The following is a 20,500-nucleotide window of genomic DNA, read 5'->3' as shown; positions in this document are numbered from 1 at the left end:
CAATGTATTTTAATAGATAAGGGTGAAGCTGCTTTATTTGTTCTTAGCATCTTTTCCTCATCCATATCTTTTCTTCTCATTTCTTGATTTTGACCTCCTTCTAATTAGTCACAGAAAGCTGATTCTGAAGTGACCCCCACATCAGCAATGAGTTGTACAGAATCATTTTCTGTCCTTTAAGATATAGTTGTTTCTCTTCTTGAAGATGACATTTAATGATTTGGAGGCATGAGGCTTACGTGAAATCTACAAAGCCTTTGGTTTCTCTCATTTTCTAAGCATAAATCACATTCTCCAACATATTTCTCAACATTATCCCCTAAATCCACCTTCACCTTGAAGTCACCAGGCAGAAAAATTTATAATAATTTGGTTTAGAGTAACTTTTTGAATTCTTTAAAAGAAATTCTCTATTTCTTTATCCTCTAGAATAATGTTGAATAATATGCTACAATTATCTCCCTGGTGGTCTATACACTTTTGAGTACTGCGTGCATGTGCATATAAGTACGTGTGTGTGTATGGATTTAACATGTTCAGACCTGTGCTTTAAGAATATCATTTTGACAGCTCAGGAGAAGATGGGACTAGAATGGAGAGAGACTTAAGGCAGGGAGACCAGACAATAGGCTTTTGCAATAGTCCAGGCCTAAGGTGGTAAGTGCCTGCACCAGGCTGCTGGCAGCATTAGAGCAGAGAAAGGGGCATATATAGGAGATGTTATGAAGGTAAAAGCAACAGGCCTAGGCAGCAAATTGGATATGGGGCGATGAAGAGCAAGAAAGAATGAGAAGTAGAGGATGACTCCCAGGTTGTGAGCCTGGGTAGTGGGAGGTGGGTGGACCCTCAATAATGCTAGATTGTCAGGTCGATAGATGTTAGGTAGAAAGTGTTATACTTGAATTTAGGAAGACACAGATTCAAATCCCTCCTACAACACTTAGCTCCGTGGCTATTTAAGCCATTTAATCTCTGTGTATCTTATGAAACTCCCTAAGATTTATGTATTCTATCATCATAGAGGACAGAATTCTCCAGACTGATGAACTCATAGATTCCCTCCCTTATTAGTCAATATTGATGGCTTCAATTAAGTTCGACTAGCTCTTATTGTGTGCCTACTATATGCCAGGCACTTTGTTAAGCACTAAGGATAGAAAGGTTGTTTTTTTTTAAAGTATCTGCCTTCAAGGAGCTTATGTTCTACTACAGAGAAATAACATGTACTCAGATAAGTCAAATATACATATGTGTGTGTGTGTATGTGTGTGTAGTAAATGCAAAATAATCTTAGTATGTTTAAGGAGAGTGTGCTAGGTACTGAAAAGTTCAAGAAATGCCAAATGTAGGGTTGTGAAGTAGCACTTGAGCTGAGCCTTGAAGTATTCTTAGAGGCAGAGAAGAAAAGAACAGACATTCCAGCCAGGCAAAGACATCTGGGATGTGATGGACAGGGAACGTCAAGTGAGCCAATTTGGCTAGAGTATAGAGTGTCTGGTGGGAAGTAAAATGAAATCAGATTAGAATGGGAGATTACATTCTGAAAGATTCTGAAAGGTTTTAAATGCTCAAAAAAAGTTTATATTTTTCATCTAGATGCGATAGAGAGTGCCCGAAAGTTCTTTAACAGACAAGCGACAGTCAGTCTTGCTGTAGGAATACCAATTTGGCAGATGGGTGCTGAGGACAGCTTAGAAAGTGGTAGAGACTGGAAGCAGGGAGACTAATCAGGAGTCTACTGCAATAGTCCAAACAAGAGAGGATGTGGGACTTAAGTAGAGTGGGGGCCTGTGTGAGTGGAGAAAAGGGGGGGATGCAAGAGATATTCTGAATGTGGATGTTCTTTTTTAATTTTTATTTATTTCATTTTAATTTATGAAATAAAACAACTATTTCCATAACATAGTAGAAAAAAAGATGATTGCACATGAAACTGCAAATCTATTATGCACAACTTGCTATTCCTTTCAAATATCTAATAAAATTATCATGCAAAATTTTTCCTTTTTTCTCCCTCCCCAAAATGGCTACCATTAGACACAAATTGTGTGTGTCTGTGTGGGTGTGAGCATGTAAAATCATTTCACACATCTATTTATCAGTTCTTTCTCTGGATGCAGATAACATCTTCTTTCATAGGGTCTTTCTAGCTAGATCTTCTAGTTATTTCTTCCTGTAATGTCAACTTGTTGCTTTTTAGACAAAGCAGTCACTTTTAGAGTGCTAGCAATTAAATTAATAGCTGTAGGTAGTTTAAAAAAAAGCTGTGATTAGCACTGTCCACTTATTGCCTTGGTCTCAGTCCTCACTTTAGAGATCAATTCCCTTTGCAAAGATATAGTTGATAGAATTATGGTTATTTTAGAATGGCCAGGGCTTCAGCATCCACAAAGTCCAACCTTTAAGCAATTAGGTGGTACAGTATATTGAACACTGGATCTGGAGTCAGGAAGACCTGAGTTTGAATTTGACCTCAGATACTTACTACCTGTATGACCCTAGGGAAGTGAATTAACCTCTTTTAGCTTCAGTTTCCTCAACAATAAAATGGGGGTAATAATAGCCCTTATTTCTCAGGGTTGTGAGGATTAATTGAGGCAATGTCAGTAAAGTGCTTAGCACAGTGCCTGGCACAATGTTGGTGCTATATAAATGCTTATTCCCTTCCTCTTCCCCCTAGATATTCAAAAGAACTCCCACTAAAACATACCTGATGAGTGGCCATCCAGCTTCTACCTGAAAACTTTAGAGGAGGAGAAACCAATGATCTCCTAAGACTTCACATTCTTCTCTTGGTTAGCACTAAGTTTTAGAAAATTTGTCCTTTACAAAGTCTAAATTTGCCTTTTTACAGCTTCCATCAACTGATCCTAGTTCTGCCTTTTGGATCCAAATAGAACAAGTCTTAACCCTTCAAGGAAAAGGACAGTGTTTTATTTTTCTTTATATCCCCGAAACTTAGCATAGTGCCTGGCATATAGCAGGCATTTTGTTGTGGGTGTTGTTCTTGTTGGCTTTCCAGTAGCGTCTGACTCTTTGCGACCCCATTTGGGGTTTTCTTCGTAGAGATACTAGAGTGGTTTGCCATTTCCTTCTCCAGCCCATTTTACAGAGGAGGAAACTGAGGCAAGCAGGGTTAAGTGACTTGTCCAGGGTCACAGAGCTAGTACGTGTCTAAGGCCAGATTTGAACTCAGGAAGAGGAGTCTTCCTGACTTTAGGACTGGTACTCTATCCACTTTGACACCTAGCTCCCCTATAGGCATTCAATTAATGTTTATTGATTGACTGACTGACTGACAATCTAACCACACCCAATTTCTTCCACCAGTTTTCAAATGGCATCTAATTAAAGCTCTTCAGCACCTTGGCTGCCTTCTTAGAATACTTCCAAGATGATGAATGTCCTTCTTAACCCGTGGTATCCAGAACCAAATACAATGACCCAAGAGTTGGTCTGACCATGAAAGAATAGAGTGCCTCTATGGTAGCTAGCATTTATATGACTCTTTAAGGTTTGTAAGATGCTTCATATGTGTTGTCTTATTTAATCTTCACAATGATCCTGTGAGAGAGTTTCTCTGATCTGGAAGCAGATCTGCTTTTATCTTAAAACCACTTAAGATTCATTAGCTTTTCTGGGTGCCATATTGCACAATTGATCCTTCTTGAGCTTGTATTCTTCTAAGGTTTCCAGATCATTTTCAGACAAACTATTGTCTAAACAATATTCTTCTCCTGGATTATACTGGTGAAGTGGATTTTTGAGCCCGAGTGTAAACTTCACATTGAGTCCAGTGTTCTAGTCTGTCTAGATCTCTAGGATCACATCTCTGTCATCCAATGTGTCATCTCATCCCCCCAATCCAGCATTATGTCATATGTAAATTGACTGATCTTGCCCTTTAGGCTTCAATCCAAGGCAGCACGGGGCAATCGATCCCTGGGTAATTCCACTGGAAAATCCCTTCGTCTGAGTTGACCTTGAACCAGTCATCAACCAATCAATCAATAAACATTTACTAAGGCATCTACTCGGTGCCAAGCACTGTGCTAAGAGTTGAGGATTCAAAAGAGGAAAAAGACAGTCCCCCAGGAGCTTACAATCTAATGGGGGAAACCACTAATGAATATTATTTTAATCTGGCCATTTGATGAGTTCTGAAAGCTATACAATCATATCATTTTCTAGCTCACAACTCTTCATATTTTCCTCAAGACTAGCATGAGAGATTTTATCAAACTTTTTGCTAAAATCTAGGTTAACCCTATCTATAGCTTTCTCCAAATATACCAGTTTGGTAACTTTCTCAAAAAAGAAATAAGGTTAGTCATGCATGGCCCACCGTGGTGTCTCACTGTGATCACCCTGTGATTTTAGACATCCTCACTAACCATCCTTTTAACAATATATGCTAGAATTTTGCCAAGAATCAAAGTACAACTCACTGGCCTGTAAAACGCAGGCTCTTTAAGATTAAACTTCTCTGTAAACAGTCAGGAAAAACAACTGATATGCTGTTCATCCCATGAATATTTTTTTACTGAAAATCCTCTGGATGCCTATTAAATCTTGAGGTCCCCCTAACTCTAACCCAATAGATTCTGCATACACTCACCAGGGCTTGTGGTTCTGATACCATCTCAATATTGAAACTCCCTGTGTGCCCTCCCATAGTGCCTGTGGGAACATATGGGGCCTCCTGCCAGTGTTAAATCCCCAGTGAAACTTGGTCCCAGGAAATTGACACTAGCTGGAGGCCTTTTGTGGCACTAGTGTGGTGGCAATGGCTAGAGGCCAAGGGAACAGTCAGGCCATGCCCTGGGGCTGGAGGAAGAGAAGAAAGCTGTCTCAGAACTGGCAAGTGTCTTTGGGGAAGGGTTATCAGAAGCAAGAGGACTCAGCTTCTAGTAAGGGGTTTGAGAGTGCTGAGTGAGTACAAAGCATCGGTATTTATATTGGGTGGTGCAGTAAGTATATTCATGCAGCAAAAACAGAGTTCTAAATACAGCAGTGGTGATGAAGAATTCTCAGGGATTGTAGGGGAATTCAATGCAAGGATGGAGGTCAATGGTGGAAGGGGGCCAGAAGAAAGGGGAACAGTGAAGAGATGGTGGCTTTCCTCCTTGGTACAACCACCAGGGTAGATTAAAAGATGTCTCTGGTCTCTTCAGCTCTAATTCTATGAATATGAGTTCCAAAATAATTTAGCAAGATGACAAGTAACTTTAGTTATACATTAACTCCAACTGAAAAGAAAAAGCTCTACCTTTCAAGTCCTCCTATCGCTCAAGGCAACATATTCAAATAATTCAATAAGAAAAGTTGAAGCAATATCCTGTCATTGCAAGGACTGGCCATAGATGGACACGTAAAATCTAGCTGTCTCCTTTTCCATAGGGATTAAACCTTGTCTTTGGACATGTTACTTCACTTGTCTCTATCTAAGCTTTCTTGTCTGTAAATGAAAGAGTGGAATGAGTTCTGTCTTTTCCGATCTTACTCATTAGATGAATGAATATCATGAAATTGCCTTGCTTTCTTCCTAAGAAAATTTCCTTACAGATGTATTGGGTGAATGGGAACCCTGCCCCCCCAAAAGAAAGGCATAATGGAAGACCTAAAGAATGAACCCCTTTCTCCATCACCCTCACCTCCAACCTTAGGTGTGACTGATAACATTGGGAATGATTTGTATAACCCCACCCATTTAATAATAGCCATAATAACTATCATTTATCTTTATAGTACTTAAAAGTTTACAAAAGCCTTTACAAGTATTATTTTATCTTCACACTAGGAGATAGGTGCTGTTATTATCCCCATTTTCTGAATGAGAAAACTGAGGAACACAGAAAAAGTTAATTGACTTGCTCAGGATCATACAGACATCTCTTGGGATTCAAAGAGATAATTAGGGGGAAATTGGGGTGTTTTATCAGCTTTTGAGCAAGTGAAGAGTGTTCACTAAAGCAGAGGACATTCTCGCCTGATGTCTGAGAGGGAAAAAAACCCAACCAAATAAAATTTAGTCCCATAGCTGAACATGGTGCTAATGATTGCAATGCTTTTGGAGATGGAGAGTCGAGGGTTTTCTTCTCACTAGGCAAGCATTTGTGAAGCCAGAGCTTGAAACTCTGCAGGCCTCTCTCTCTGATTGATCAGTACTCCTGCTCTTGACTCCATCTGCTGGGACATGCTTGGAACTGCTGAAGAGAACCACAACTATCACTGGCCAGGAGACCTGTCTAGGGTGAACTGTGTATGACTTGAGTCTCTATCCGCACCTTTGAGAGGAGTTTTTTTCATTAAAGGACGTCTGCCTTCTAAGAGCTGTTAGTCTCTCCAGGTGCCCCTACGCCCTTTGCGCTATGAGTCTCCTTGATTTGGGGTTTACACAAATTGTACTTATTCCAATGTTTCTGAAGTCAGAGGCTCCTAGACTTCATTGCTGTGGTTAGTCCCTCTACCAATGGCACAGAATATATTCCCTCCTGGGGGGTGATCCTATGAATTCCAAAATAATCTAGTAAATCGACAATTAGATTTAGTAATACATTAATTCTAAATGAAAAGAAAAAAAATCTGTCCTATGAAGTCCTCCCATTATTCAAGCCAACATATTCAAATAATTAAATAATAAAAGCTAAAGCAATGCCATGTCATTTCAAGAACTGGCCATAGAGGGAAAGGCAAGATTTACCTGCCTCTTTCTGCATAAGGAGAAGAGAAGCTGTGGGATTGGGAAAGCTGAGGTGGAAGAGTGTGATGGGGCATACTAGAGCTCATAAAACTGGTCCTCACTGCTGTCCATCATTCAGGCTGTGACCAAATCCATTCCAAGTTGGAATGATCTGTCAGATCTTACGCTCTATAGACAGAGACTTAAAGAATCCAAGGTCACCTCCCCACAGGATAAAGCATTGGAGTAGGTATTAAGATAGATTTTATGTTAACTTTAAAAAAAGAAAAAAGTGAACATCTCAAAACTGCCAGGAAAAAAAAAAGTTTGCACGTATAACTTTTACCTTCATTTACCTGATTTTTAAAACTTTACCTTTTCTACTGTCACTTACTACCCATGTGACCTCGAACAAGTCACTTAGTATCTCCAGGTCTCAGTTTACTCATTTGTAAAATGACAGAGTGGACTAGGGGCAGCTAAGTGGTGCAGTGGATAGAGCACCAGCCCTGGAGTCAGGAGGACCTGAGTTCAAATCTGGCCTCAGACACATAACACTTACTAGCTGTGTGACCCTGGCCAAGTCACTTAACCCCATTGCCTAGCCAAAAACAAACAAACACAAATAAAAGAAAGAGTGGACTTAGATGGCTTCTAAGGTCCTTTCTCTAAATCTATTATCCTCATTTCCTTTTGATTGCTACCTGCTTTGCACTGTGCTATATCTGTGCAGGTAGAAAAGTATAATGTGCCACCTCTACCCTCAAGAAGCTTAAATTCCAATCAGGGAGATAAGAGATGCACATTTAAAATTAAAGAGCGAATAATACAAGAGTTAGAGAGAGCCTCTGAACAAGCTGTAATTCTTTGGAGATGTTACAGTATCATTATGGAACCAGCAGGGGGCACCTGAACTGTAGCTAGGAGAAGAAAGGACCCAAACAGGCCGTCGTCATAAAAAGTTTTTGGTGTGTAGGATAGCCCTTTTCAGATCACAGTAATTCATCTTTTCTCCTTGCATTACAATATTTAAGGAAGAGAAAAAACATTGTGTTTGATCTAAATGTGGGAGGCATTCATTCAACAAACAGGTATGGAGAATCTCTGAAGCTCAAGGCTTTGGCTAGCCTAGGTGAGAGTCAGGGTGGTGGTAGTGGTGGTGGTGGTGGTGGGGAGATGCTACAAAGAAGATCGAGAAAGAACAAGACAGAGTCCTTGTCCTTAAAAGGGGTTAGAGTCTAATGGAGGAGCCAACCAATGTACTTGTCATTTTTCTGGCTTGAATAAGGTACAAAACAGAAATCCCTGTTCATACATATTTTTTGTCGTTCAGCTGTTTCAGTTCTGTCTGACTCTTCATGACCCCTTTTGGGGTTTTCTTGGCAAAGATATTGGAGTGGTTTGCCATTTTCTTCTCCAGCTTATTTTACAGATGAGGAAACTGAGGCAACAAGGGTTAAGTGACTTGCCCAGGGTCACACAAATAGTATGTGTTTGAGGCCACATTTGGACTCAAGTCTTCCTGACTCCAGTCCCAACACTCCATCCACTGCACCACCTAGCACCATATACACCTATATGTGTATATGCATGTATGTATATACATACATAGAGAGAGTATATATACATATACATACATATATGGTGTTTTATATTGTGTATACTATATATTTCTGAAAGGTAATATGGCATTGTGGACACAATAGCTGGACTTTAGTCAGGAAGACTTGTCTGCTTGACCATGGGCAAATCATTTATCCTCTCGACTTTTGAAGATTCTAAGTTAAACAGGAGGGGTTGATTCTTTAGATTGTAGAGGATAATCTGGAGGATATTTGCACACACCAATGAAATGAAATCATAGGTCTCTAAATCCATAGAAATATATACCTCTCCCTAAGTGACTAAAAGTTCCATTGGGGGTAAGGGGTGGGAAGAGGGAGCAAGCATTTATTAAGTGGATGCTATGTGTCAAACATTGTGCTAAGCACTTTAGAAATATTCTCATTTGATCTGGGAAGTAGGTGCTATAATTAGTCCCTTTATACAGAAGAACTGAGGTTCAGAGAGATTAAATAACTTGGCTAGGGTCACACAGCTACTGTCTTAGGCTAGATTTGTCCTGAATCCAGTCCCAGTCTTCTATCCCATGTTCCACCTAGCTGCCTCAAGGCAACCTTTCCCTACTCCTTCCCCATAGAAAATTATCACTCACAAAGTGGCTATATGTATGTATGTATTTTCTATGTGACCCTGTTTATCTCTTTGTCACATCTTGGCCCATTAATTAGGTATATATGAATATATAAACTATCTTGGTGATTTGCTACTTTTTTAACGTTCTCATTTTTCCTTTATTTTTTCTTCTTTAAAACACTACTTTCATTATTTAGGCTGTGGGTCTTATGACTGGCTTAAAAAGTGTTGGTGTTTTCCCCCTGAGCGCTCCCAACCTCAGCAAGATTGCAGTAAAGCTTAAGAAATTGTCTGGATTATCTACATAACATTCTTCAAATTCTCCCCCACTCCCACCATTTGTTTGAAACGGCCCTCCCCAAAATCCATCCCTGCTTGCTTACCCAAGCATTCCCTCAGTGCATTTTGGTCAGTTATGACGATGATCAGCTATTACTATTGGAGGCTGGTGCATCCAGGTTGTGCTTGCAGTTAAATCTCCACATAACCTGGTTCCTTAGAACTTCCCTAGAACGGCTCTTTGTGAATGCTAAACTCTCCAGGCAGGCCTAGCTGTTGTAGCTACATGGGTACTGAGGAAGCATGGAGGCCTGAATGAATAGCCAAATCCATTCATCAGTATTCCAACCCAGCAGCTCCAATCTCATGCACCAGTAGACAGGGTTTAATTGCAGAGTATTCTGAGGGCAACCCAAGCCTACTGACCCTTAGCCTCTTTTTCAAACAACCGTCTACCCTCAAGTTTGACTTGCACAGACACTTACTCAGTCTTTGAAATTTTCTGGGCATAGTGGGGGTTACTTAAATATTTCTTTCAGTAAAGATCTTCTGTATTTTATTGTTTATAAAATTTTTTAAATAAATTTTTTCTTCAAAAAAGTTTTTGACACTTTTCTTTTTTATGATTTTATTTTTAGACATTTTTACTTATTTATCTATTTTTTGGAGAGACATTGTGGTGGATAGAGTCTGTTGTGGATAAAGAGCTGCTGGCCTCAGAGCCAGGAGGACCTGGGTTAAAATCCTGCCTCTGAAGAAGGCTGTATTACCATGGACAAGTGACAATCTCAATCTCTTGGCAATTCTCTAAGAATACATACAATTGGGGGGGGTGTATATATTCTCAGGCCATCCTAAAGACCTGAGAGGGGGTAGACATAGCCTGCAATAGATTACAACAGGGTCATCTCTTACCCCTAAAATAGACACATGAAAAAAACACCCACTTGGGGACCTATCTTCCTCCAGATTGAAAATGCAATGATAAAAAATTATCAATGTGCCATACACCCTGTTCTCTTCTCAAAGAATGCTCCAGAGATACTTACTTGCTATCTTTATGATACTCTGGGTCATAAAAAACTTCTCCATAGTTAAAGTCCTAAAAGTCATTGATATATTTCACAGAGAATGTAAATTTTATTTTATTCTGTCCTATGAGAAAGCAGGACTGACTCCAGGGTAATATTAAGACATCATAAAAGCCTAGGCCTCTGGCCTGAGGGTGTCTTTCACTTGGAAGAGGACATTGCCACAAATGAAATGCCTTTTACAAAAAGCCAAACCTCTCTTGCCCTCATCCTCCAAATAACCTTGCAAAAGCTTGGGACAGACCCATCTTTAACCCACTGCAGGAACAGCTTGGCTATCATGTGAGCCAAGGTATTCGTGTTTAGGCACCTGATGGGCATAGGGAGAACAGCCAATCGGAGAAGATCTTTAGCCTCCACACCCACCTGTCAACTACTTATGCCCTGGAGAAGAGAGAGTTAGTAATGTTCTTTTTCATTTAGTTTTAATCTCAAGCAGATAGAAGTTGCTGTGAGTTCATTCTTCCAGGAAAATTTAGGCCAATTAATCGACACACAAAATTAGCAAATCAAGGGCCATTACAAAACTGTTTATACTTAAATTTTTTTTCTTAGAGTAATAATACATTTTAGTACTATTTTATATAATAATAATTATTATTATTATAACTGGCATTTAGAGGGGGCTATAAGGTTAGTAGAATGCTTTGCAAACAATCTCATTTGAGACAATAAATGCAATATTCCTGTTTTACTAAGAAATAAAAGAAAGGATTAAACAATAAAGCTAACTTTTGTCAATCTCAGGCAATCTCCTTGATTTCTGATTCCTTCCCTCCTCACCCTACCCCCCAAATTGAGATTGGTGTTGGAATTTTGAGTGAGATATTCGCTGCTAAACACATTTCAATATTCTTGTCCAAGACATGAATTGTATACATTGAATGTATGTAGTTTTACCTAAAAATAATTTATGCTTGATATTCATATTTAGAAAATCTAAAGAAAGGTTGATATTTAGATATTATCAGTGTATAGTTAGTCATTTGTTGAGTAACAACTAGCATATGAACTTTTTCAAAAGTACAGTATACACTTTTTAGAAAGGGCTTCTTATTTTGGTAACTTACAAATGCAAACAGTAGCATTTGTATAAAGAATGAAGGAGTTCTGGTCTAGAGCCAGAGGTTCTAGTGAACAGATGGTTGGATTGTGGGGGATTGAAAAGTTTCAGATTATAGGTCAGTTTCTCCATCTGAAGAGAAATTAGTGCATTTTTCTTGTCTAAGTTGATATTATTGCCCTCAACATTTTTAAAAACATCAAAATCCTTTAAGATTAAGAAAACAGTAAGGAAATTTAAATCACTTTGAGCTCTTTGGGGAAAAGTTTGGCAAAATATTAAGTCTAGGATGGGTTTATTCCTCTAAATTTTAACAGCAAATAGTGTGATCCAGTGGAAAAAATACTGGAAAAAGTCAAAGGACATGGGTTGGAAGCATGACTCTGCTGTTTTCTCTGTATGTGACCTGGCGCAAATCATTTCCCATCTCTGTACCTCGGATTCCTCATTTATAAAATCAGGAGTTTGTACAGAATGATCTCTAAGGTTTTTTGCATCTCCAAATTCTGTGAATTGGAGTTATGTGACATCCACATTCAATCTTTTGAGAATATGGTCTAATTCTTGGGTACCTTGAGGGGATCTCTGAGGGCGCAGCATTTTAAGAGGACAAAAGAGAAACATAAATGAGGTTCAGTCTTGTGCAGAAGTTGGATGCTCCCTTCTCATTAACATGCCTAAGTACATCCTGAAAGCCAGTTTACGCCCCCTTCACAATCACCACTGAATGCCAGAGAACTGGGTGGGGGGGAAGGTAGAACGAATGTTAAAAAGTTGAGAATTGGCCAAAGATTCACTCTGCTCGGGACAAAGCCACTGATTTACCACAGTTTAACAGTATAATCTTCAAAAACAGCAATAAAAAAATCTTTGTGAACCCAATTCATTTTTTATACTTATTCCTCTTTTATTAGTAATTATGTAATGCCCTAGGGAATCGGCCACCTGAGGAAAGACAAAGGGGCAAAAGCGCACAGAAAACAAATTTCGCTTCCTGCCCTTTCCCCCTCTTCTTGCTGGCAGGGTTGATTCATATTACAATTTGCTCAAATATTTGGAAGTGAATTTAGGGCCCTCCCCCCAACTTATGATTTTATAGCCAATAGGTGATGAGGTTTATTTGCATATTTCCAGTCACATAAGAAGCCCCGGAGTAGCAATAGTGTCAGACTCCTTACTCGGGAGCCCTTCTCCACTTTAAAGGGCAACTTTGCTCTGCCCTGCACCGAGGCTTCCCTAGCCCTCCCCCAGCCCAGCCTGTGCAGTCCAGCGCCAGCTGAGAGGGAAGCGTGCAGAGATGGAGGGCAAAGCGTTGCTTCTGGTAGTCCTGGGTTTGTGGTTCCAGAGCCTGGCCATGCCCAGCGGAGGGGTGGCCGCTGCCGCCTCAAACAGTAAGTTTCATCTCTAGTCTGGGCCCCTTCCCGGGCAGACCCAACTTCGCTTGCAACTTTGCCGGGCTGCGGGAGTGAGAGACAGGAGGAGGGTCGAAAGGCGAACCTGATGCACACCAGAGAAACAGCGAAGGAAGAGAGTACGGGACAGAACAGGACTTGCTAGGGCACTGACTAGCATTCCCCAGGGGAGAAGGGCGCCTGGAGCCAGGGGTGGGGAGTGCATAGTTTTTTTTTTCTCTGGTAGTTGAGGGACTAGACACGGTGGAGATGGTTTGCTCTTATCACCGTTGCTCCGGGTTTCCGAGCGGCCGCTGCACCGGGCTTCTGCAGCTTCTGGTGCTTAAGGGTCAGCCGCCTTGGCCGCATTACACCGTAGCCGCTCGGGATGAGCTCGGGCCAGTGATGGTCTGGGGGAGTGTGAGGGGCGGGACGTGGGAGGGGAAAGGCCTCGGATGGTGGTGACCGGCGGTAACCCTGCAGCTCCGGGAGCGCAAGAATGAGAGGAACGCCAGCCAAGGTGACCCTAGTTGTGGCTGGCGGCGGCTGCTCAGTTCAGCACAGCTCAACTCGCGCCTCGGGGCAAGAGGGAAGGGCTGTCTTCCCAGAAGAGCCGAGGGGCGGGGAAAAAAAATGAGGAGTTTCTGCACGGCGAATCAGGGAAGGATGCCTGCATTTCTAGGAGAAGCTGGCACTCGCGCGCTCTCCAAACTCCATGTGGACTGGGGGGAAGGGAAGAATGTGCAGGAAATCCTACACTAGCTTTGAGTTGCAGTTAGAGATGGTGCACGGGGAGCTTTCCTAGAGGTGTCCCCAAACCCAAAATCTTACGATGCTGTTAGAACTTAACAGCAGACCAGGAAAAGCACGATCACACGGGTGCTTTGCCACCGCAACTTAGAGATGTAGAGGTGTCCTGGCGGCCAGCCTTCCAAAGCCAAGGTGCCTGCTAGCTCTGCTCACGAGGCTACCCCGGGGGGCTATAGGTCCGGTGCCGCGTGGGCTCCAGTTGGCTCTTGGGTTCACAAGAGTGGTTTCAGAGCTTGGGTGTGGACGCGGCTAAGTCGGAGCGCTTTTAGCTCTTCCTAGAGAAAGGATTCGGAGTTTTAAGATGTCTGGGGCTAGACACTGAGTGTCTGTCTTTAACTGAATAGAGGTGGGGAGAGTTTCTTCCAGGTCCCAGGCTTTGCCCACAATAGAGCCACACAACCTGGGTAATTGAAGCATTGTTCTGGAAGAGAAAAAAAAGGGGGGGTGAATGGATCAGGCTTCCCAATCCCTTAGCTCTCATACTGATTTTTGTTTTATTTTCTTTTGTTTTTTTTTCCCTTTGCGAGGCCACTTGCTACAGTTAAAGAGTTCTGATATCCACTTCAGCTAGTCTAGGCTTAGAATGTGACGTATCTATCTCTCTGTGTGACTGTGTGTTATGTATGAAAGAGAGAAAAAGACAGAAACAGGACAGAGAGAGAATGGTTGTGTTGAAACGTTTGACTTATTTTGAGGTTGGGGAAAGTGTTCTTGTTAATGAGGTAGGAAGCGATTAGACTTTGGGAGAAGGGTTGACATTCACTACCATTTTACTGTTTAAAACTATGGGAGGCCCTGTTCAAAAAGTAATACAGTATGTGAAAGATCTCGAGCTTCACGTCTGACTTTTCGGAGTCTTGCCTCACGAAAAACACTAGAAAAGGTACTAGGTGCGAACTGGACTGAATTCAAATTCTACAACCATAAAATAAAAACCTTAGTAAAATGATGAGGTTCCCCCTCCTTCCCCTCCATCACCCCCTCCCCCAGTCCCCATATACATTCGAAAAGTGTATGTATACTATTAACTCAGAGTAGTTTTAGCTGTTAACTTTATTGTTAGGTTTAAAAGATCATAATGCTTTGGGCAAGAGCTTTTCTGCTCCAGGGGCTCCTCTGTAAAATGAGGGATTAGCTAGGAGGTTGCTAAAGGGCTATTCCAACTTTCAATGTGTATTCTAGTGTTATGATCATTTAAGATATCAAGGTGTTTCTTTTGTGTATTCAAATTCGTTCAGGCTAGAGAAAGAGAGCAGGAACTGTTCCAGCAGGGGAGACAGCACTCCCTGAAGGCTCCGTCCCCACACCTCCAGAGTAGCTACATTACCCTCACCTACCACACTCCTTGCATTGATCTAATTAACAGTAGCTTGCAAAGAGGGAAGAGAACCAGTACTTAATAATGGTCCAGTGGTTTCAGTGGCGTCTGACTCTTCATGACCCTATTTTTATGGGGTTTTCTTGGCAAAGATATTGGAGTGGTTTGCCATTTTCTTCTCCAACTCATTTTACAGATGAGGAACTGAGGCAAACAGGGTTAAGTGGCTTGCCCAGGGTCACACAGCTAATAAATTTCTGAGGCTGGATTTGAACTCATGAAGGAAGATAAATCTTCCTGATTCCAAGCTCCATGCTCTATCCACTGCACCACCTTAGCCACTATGACTTTCAGCATGACCTTTCGTTTTGTAGTCAGAAGATCTAGGTTGTACCAATTAGCAGAGGAGTTTCCTGCAAACATTTACTTACTTTTGATGTGTCCTTGTTACATTGGGGAGGAGGGGGGGCAGAGCGGACCTATGACTTCATTGGTTCAAGAAACTCCCAATAGGGAAACTTCCTCAACCAAGGTAGACCACCACCTCATCTTTAACTTCTTGTCTGGCAGCAGAGATCTTTCATAATCTTCTGTGTGTGTATCATGGATCTTTTTGTCAGTCTGGTGAAGCCTTCAGCCCCCCCCTCCCCCCTTAGGATGTTTGTAAATGCCTAAAATAAAATATAGATGATTACAAAAGAATTATGTTGAAATAATTATTAAATTTTTAAAGTGAGTTCCCAGACCCCAAATTAAGAACTTCTATTTCAGATGGTTGCCTGGGGCACTGTGAAGTTGATGGATTTTTACCTTATGTCACAAAACTAGTATTTGTCAGACAGGTCTTAACCCAGGTCTTCCTGACTGTGAGGCTGACCTATCCACTCACTGCACCTGGCTGCCTCTCTTGCTATATAGTTGGACAAATGATTAATTAGATAATTGGTGTTAGAATCTTAAGGTTCTAAAGAACTTTAGAGATCATCAGGCTTAACATTGCATTTGACAGTTGAAGAAACTGAGGCCCAGGGAGAGGAAATATAATGAAGTCTGATAGTTTCATTGAAAAGGAGAGGGGTGGAAGAGGAAGAGACTAGAGTGGGGGTAGAGGTGGAAATTTACCCCTTCCCTTCAGTCACAATCCTGCGTGTTCCTTTCTTATCTGAAATAAAATTGACTATTTGAGAAGGATCCATTCCCAGTTCTGTAAGGCTCTTGTTAAGGCTCTTATAACCTGACAACCTTTTTGAAAGTTTATTTTTTTCTTCCAGCTCTAAACATATACTTTGTTAATATGAAAACAGTCTGTAATTTACCTTAATGTTTAAGGAATTCAGGCCCTCAAAATGAAGGCTAACCAAATGTCTTTGGGCCTCACTGTGAATGGTGAAGGACCATTTGAGGTAATGGTTGCTAATTACTTACATAATACTGACACTTCTTTGCAGGACTGTGGGGAGAAAGACATCAGAGGATGAATAGTTTAGCAGGCCAGGGAGATGGCAACATTCTAGGTCCATAATTTTGGAATTCTTGCGAGTGAGAAGGTTTTTAAAGTATTGACTTTTATAATAACTGTAGTTTGTTTTAGTGTGCAAAAGTCCCTGTATTCAAATAAGACATTTTACCTGGACTGCAAATCCTGGGGTGGGGGGGTGGGGGAATGAGGTGGCAGGGGGACAGCTAGGTGGCACAGTAGATAGAGCACTCGGGTTGGAATAAAGAAGATTCATCTTCCTGAGTTCAAATCTGGCCTCAGACATTTACTAGCTGTGTGACCCTGGGCAAGTCACTTAACCATTTCCCTCATTTTCCTCTAATGTAAAATGATCTGGAAAAGGAAGTGACAAGTCACTCCAGTATCTTTGCCAAGAAAACCCCAAGTTGGGTGACAGTCAGACCCAACTGAACAACAAATCTTTGTTAAAAACTCTTTATCTAAGTAAGGGTTTGCTTTTCCCTTTTATGCTAGCATTTGCACTGTGCTTCCCTTTCCAAAGTAGGAGGCGTATTTGGAAGACTTTGAAGTAAGTGATGGTGTTCCATTTTATTTCAAGAATGTTCACAGAATTTTAGAGTGGGGAGAGCACTTAGAGAAGCATTCATCAGTTCACCAGACTTGAGGCTGTAAGGGACCTCAGAGTTCAACTGGTCTAACCCTCTCATTTTGTAAATGAAGAAACTGAGGACCAGAGAAGTAGGATGACTTCCCACATTCACGCAGGTAGTAAGTGGTTGAGCTGGGATTCAAACCCCAGTCTTTTGACTTCACATTCAGTGAGCTTCCCACTACACAAAGCAACCTGTTCATTCTTACAGAGGAGGGACCTGAGGTCAAGAGAAGAAAAATGACTTGCCCAGGGTCACACATTTCCCTAGTTAGTACATCTCTTGATTCCTGGTCCATGATTCTTTTCTGGAGCTTTTTGATGGCCCCATCAGTGTAAAAACTCTCTCCTCCAGCGTTTTTCTGAACAAATTTGAGTTTGCATGATTGATTCTGTGTATTGTCTGTGGCTATTTTAAAGGTATAGACCTCTAACTAATAGGTGTAATATAATTAGCAAGAGTACACAATCTTGAATGCTTAATCTTCCTAGATATACTTAGTTATTTTGTCATATATGCAGGCATAAGTCACCTAGGGCTTGTTGAATTGATCCAAGTTAATTTTTACTCTTCAGTTATTGCTATTATGTGCCCTCAATGTTGTAGGCAATGAGGATACAAAGTTGAACCCCCCGAAAAGGAGGTTACAGTCTCAGAATAAATAGATGATCCTGTGAACGCTTGTTAATAACGGTGGTGAAATAAGTGTCTGCCACTAAAGGGAGAATATGAAACCTTATTGTTAAGACTTACTCAAGATAACTTTGTTTTAACATTGGCTTGGCACTTTTCCAAATTACAGCAGAGTGGACCTCGCTTTTGGAAGCAACCTTGAATGACTCTGAGTTCAATGATTCTGATTGGATGAAGGACTGATGTAAGATCTCAGTTAAGGGAGGCCAACACCCTCATTTTAGCGATAAGAAAACTGAGGCCAAGATAGGTTATATGACTTGCCCAAGGTCACACAGGTTTTTAGAAAAGCCAAGTTTCCAACCCAGGCCCTAGAACTCCAAATCCAGCTCCTTTTTCACTTTGCCATGTTGTTTCCTCAAGAAGGACGAAAGGACTGGTCTATAGCCATGTTGCAGTGTAATTCCAGAGCCATATATAGATATACTCCCCTTTCCCTGGTCTACATATGCTTCCCCCACTCCCCATGGCTGTTTGATTTTATATAGACAAGTAGGGGCAGTACCTTTCAGACTCAAACCAATTTGTGTTTTGCCTGTATTTTTTACAAAAGCATTTTAGCTTTCTAGATTTTTTTAAATTTTCATATGACAGACTTTCTTTGGGTTTGCAGACCCAAGAGAATAAATGCATTTGGATTTCAATTTTTCTGATGGGATTCTTTCCATTTTCCCCCTATACTCTCATTCAAATTTTTTTCAGTTGGTGGGTGATCTGATAATCAATGGAAAGGAATTTAGAAAGTTTTCCAGTAATAAAAATTCTTTCTTAATAGAGCTATTTAGTTTGCATATGTTGGTTTGGATTTTTAAAACAACATGTTTCCTATATTTAATCTGGGAGACAGATGAAGCATATTTACTTGGCTTACTGCTCCCTTTCTAAAAAAAATTACTCAGTACCCCCCTGGGGTTAGGTTAGGTTAACCCTTTTTTTATTCAGTGCCCCTCAATTGTACCTGAGGCTACTACCACCCCCCCATCTTTCCAGTGCCTCCCCAGGGGGCAGTATTGCCCACTTTGAGAACCTATGCATTAGAATGAGGACCTCCTTTTTCATTAGCTAAATACAGTAGGATTTAAAATCATATCTTAATGCAATCTTTTCTCCTTCTCTCTTCTCCAGTGATGTAAGAAATTTAACCTGAGGTAATTCAACTTGTTAAGGATTTAGAAAAGCTGACTCTTCTTGCTGCTTTCTAATAAACACTTGCTATTTTTTTCTGGAAAAAAATAATTAATATTAAAGCAGACATTTAATTTGGGCTCTCAATGCCTTGAGACAGTGTTGAATTCATGAGGCCAATTCCATCAAATGCCTGTTTGGACTGATTTCCCTGCCTTCCCTCAGTTACCCCCTTATTTGTAGTTATCCACTTTATTACTTTGGCAGCTGGCAGACACAGTCTGGGTAAATGATTATGAATTTCAGCCAAGCAAATAAAAAAAATGCTTATTGTTTAAATACTTTGTCCTCACCGGAGAGGTCACAGCAACCTAAGAAGGAATTCTGTTTTAAATGACCTTTGTATCTAAAAGGCTACAGATGAATGGCAATTTTAGTGATCTGCACTTCTCTTGCAGTCTGAAAAGAACTTTCAGCCTATCTAAGTCGTCCATGGCTCAGATGCCTAGCAGTGACTGATTTCCTATACCTCCTAGCTCAGGATTTTTAACCTTTTTGTGTGGCAGTCCAGAACTCTTCTTAGAATAATGCTTTTAAATGCTTAAAATGAAGCAAGTAGAATTAGAAAGGAAACAAGTTTTATTGAAATACAACTATCAAAAATATATTTTGAAGACTAGTTTATGGGCCGCAGGTTAAGAACCCCTGTCCTAGTAGAAAAAATGTTGAACTTTGAGTTGGGGGGGTGCAGGGAGGGGACTGGTTCAAATGGTACCTGACCCTTCACATCTGTGACCCTCAGATTCTTCATCTGTAAAAATAGGGAATTGGACCAAACAACTGCCAAAGTTCTTTCCAGCTCTTATACTGTAGGTTAGTATAGCTATAACTATAGATCTTATAAATTGGGTTTTTACCCTTTAAGTTTTCCTAGTTACTTAGATTTATACATTTCTTATTTCTGAACTATTGTCTGCCTAGAGATAAGCATTTTATCCTCATTAACATTCTCAACCCTTTAGCTACTTATTCAGGAAATACAGATGTTGTAGGTCTGCAGCAGCCCTAATGTCAGACACTAAAAAGCCAGATCTTCAACCATGCCCAATGACCTCTCTCTTTAGTGGTTCTCTCCTGGAGAGGGACTCCTCAATTTTCTTTGTTAGAGGTTGAATGCTAATTAGTCCAAGCAAATTTGGGATCAGATTGTCAGCAAACTTCTTGACCCTAATATTCTGTTCCGTGGAGCCTTTCTACAAAAGGCAGCTAGTAAGCTCTCATCATTCTATGTAGAAAGGCATCATTCTTGATCTGAGACTCAACTGGAAGGAAACTTAAATGTTAACCAGTCCAGTTTCCCCATTTTACAGGCAGGGAGACTGAGGACCAGACAAATGAAGTGACTGGCCCAAGGTCACACAATTAGTTGGTGGTAGAACTAATTCAACTACTATATAACTTATTAAAGACTGTGGTACAGGAGAAAACTCCCTGAATTTGGGAATAAAAGAGCCTGGGATCAAGTTCTATTTCTGTTACTCAATATGAACTTGGGCAAGTCACTTAAAATCTCTGAGTTTCAGTTTCCTCGTTTGTAAAACGAGGGGGATGGAATGGATAACTTCCAAGATCCCTTTCAGTTCTACATCTATAATCTTATGATTAAAAATATTCATTTATTAACCCTTCCTCCTTCCCTTCCTTCCTTCCTTCCTTCCTTCCTTCCTTCCTTCCTTCCTTCCT

At 40.7% G+C, this 20,500-nt stretch overlaps 1 protein-coding gene across 1 annotated transcript in view; it reads left to right on the top strand.

Moving 5' to 3' along the window:
- Positions 1-12,479: 12,479 nt before the first annotated feature.
- LPL (lipoprotein lipase) overlaps positions 12,480-20,500 on the top strand; it is a 30,966-nt gene continuing 22,945 nt past the window's right edge. The window contains exon 1 of the mRNA XM_027865535.1: positions 12,480-12,702. Coding sequence (XP_027721336.1) covers positions 12,609-12,702 — 94 coding nt within the window. The 5' untranslated portion in view covers positions 12,480-12,608. The remainder of the gene's footprint in view (positions 12,703-20,500) is intronic.

This window comes from Vombatus ursinus, unplaced genomic scaffold (genome assembly GCF_900497805.2).
Source record: "Vombatus ursinus unplaced genomic scaffold, bare-nosed wombat genome assembly UNPS02014778.1, whole genome shotgun sequence".
Lineage (NCBI taxonomy): Eukaryota > Metazoa > Chordata > Mammalia > Diprotodontia > Vombatidae > Vombatus > Vombatus ursinus.
This window is presented reverse-complemented; position numbering and strand designations above follow the sequence as displayed.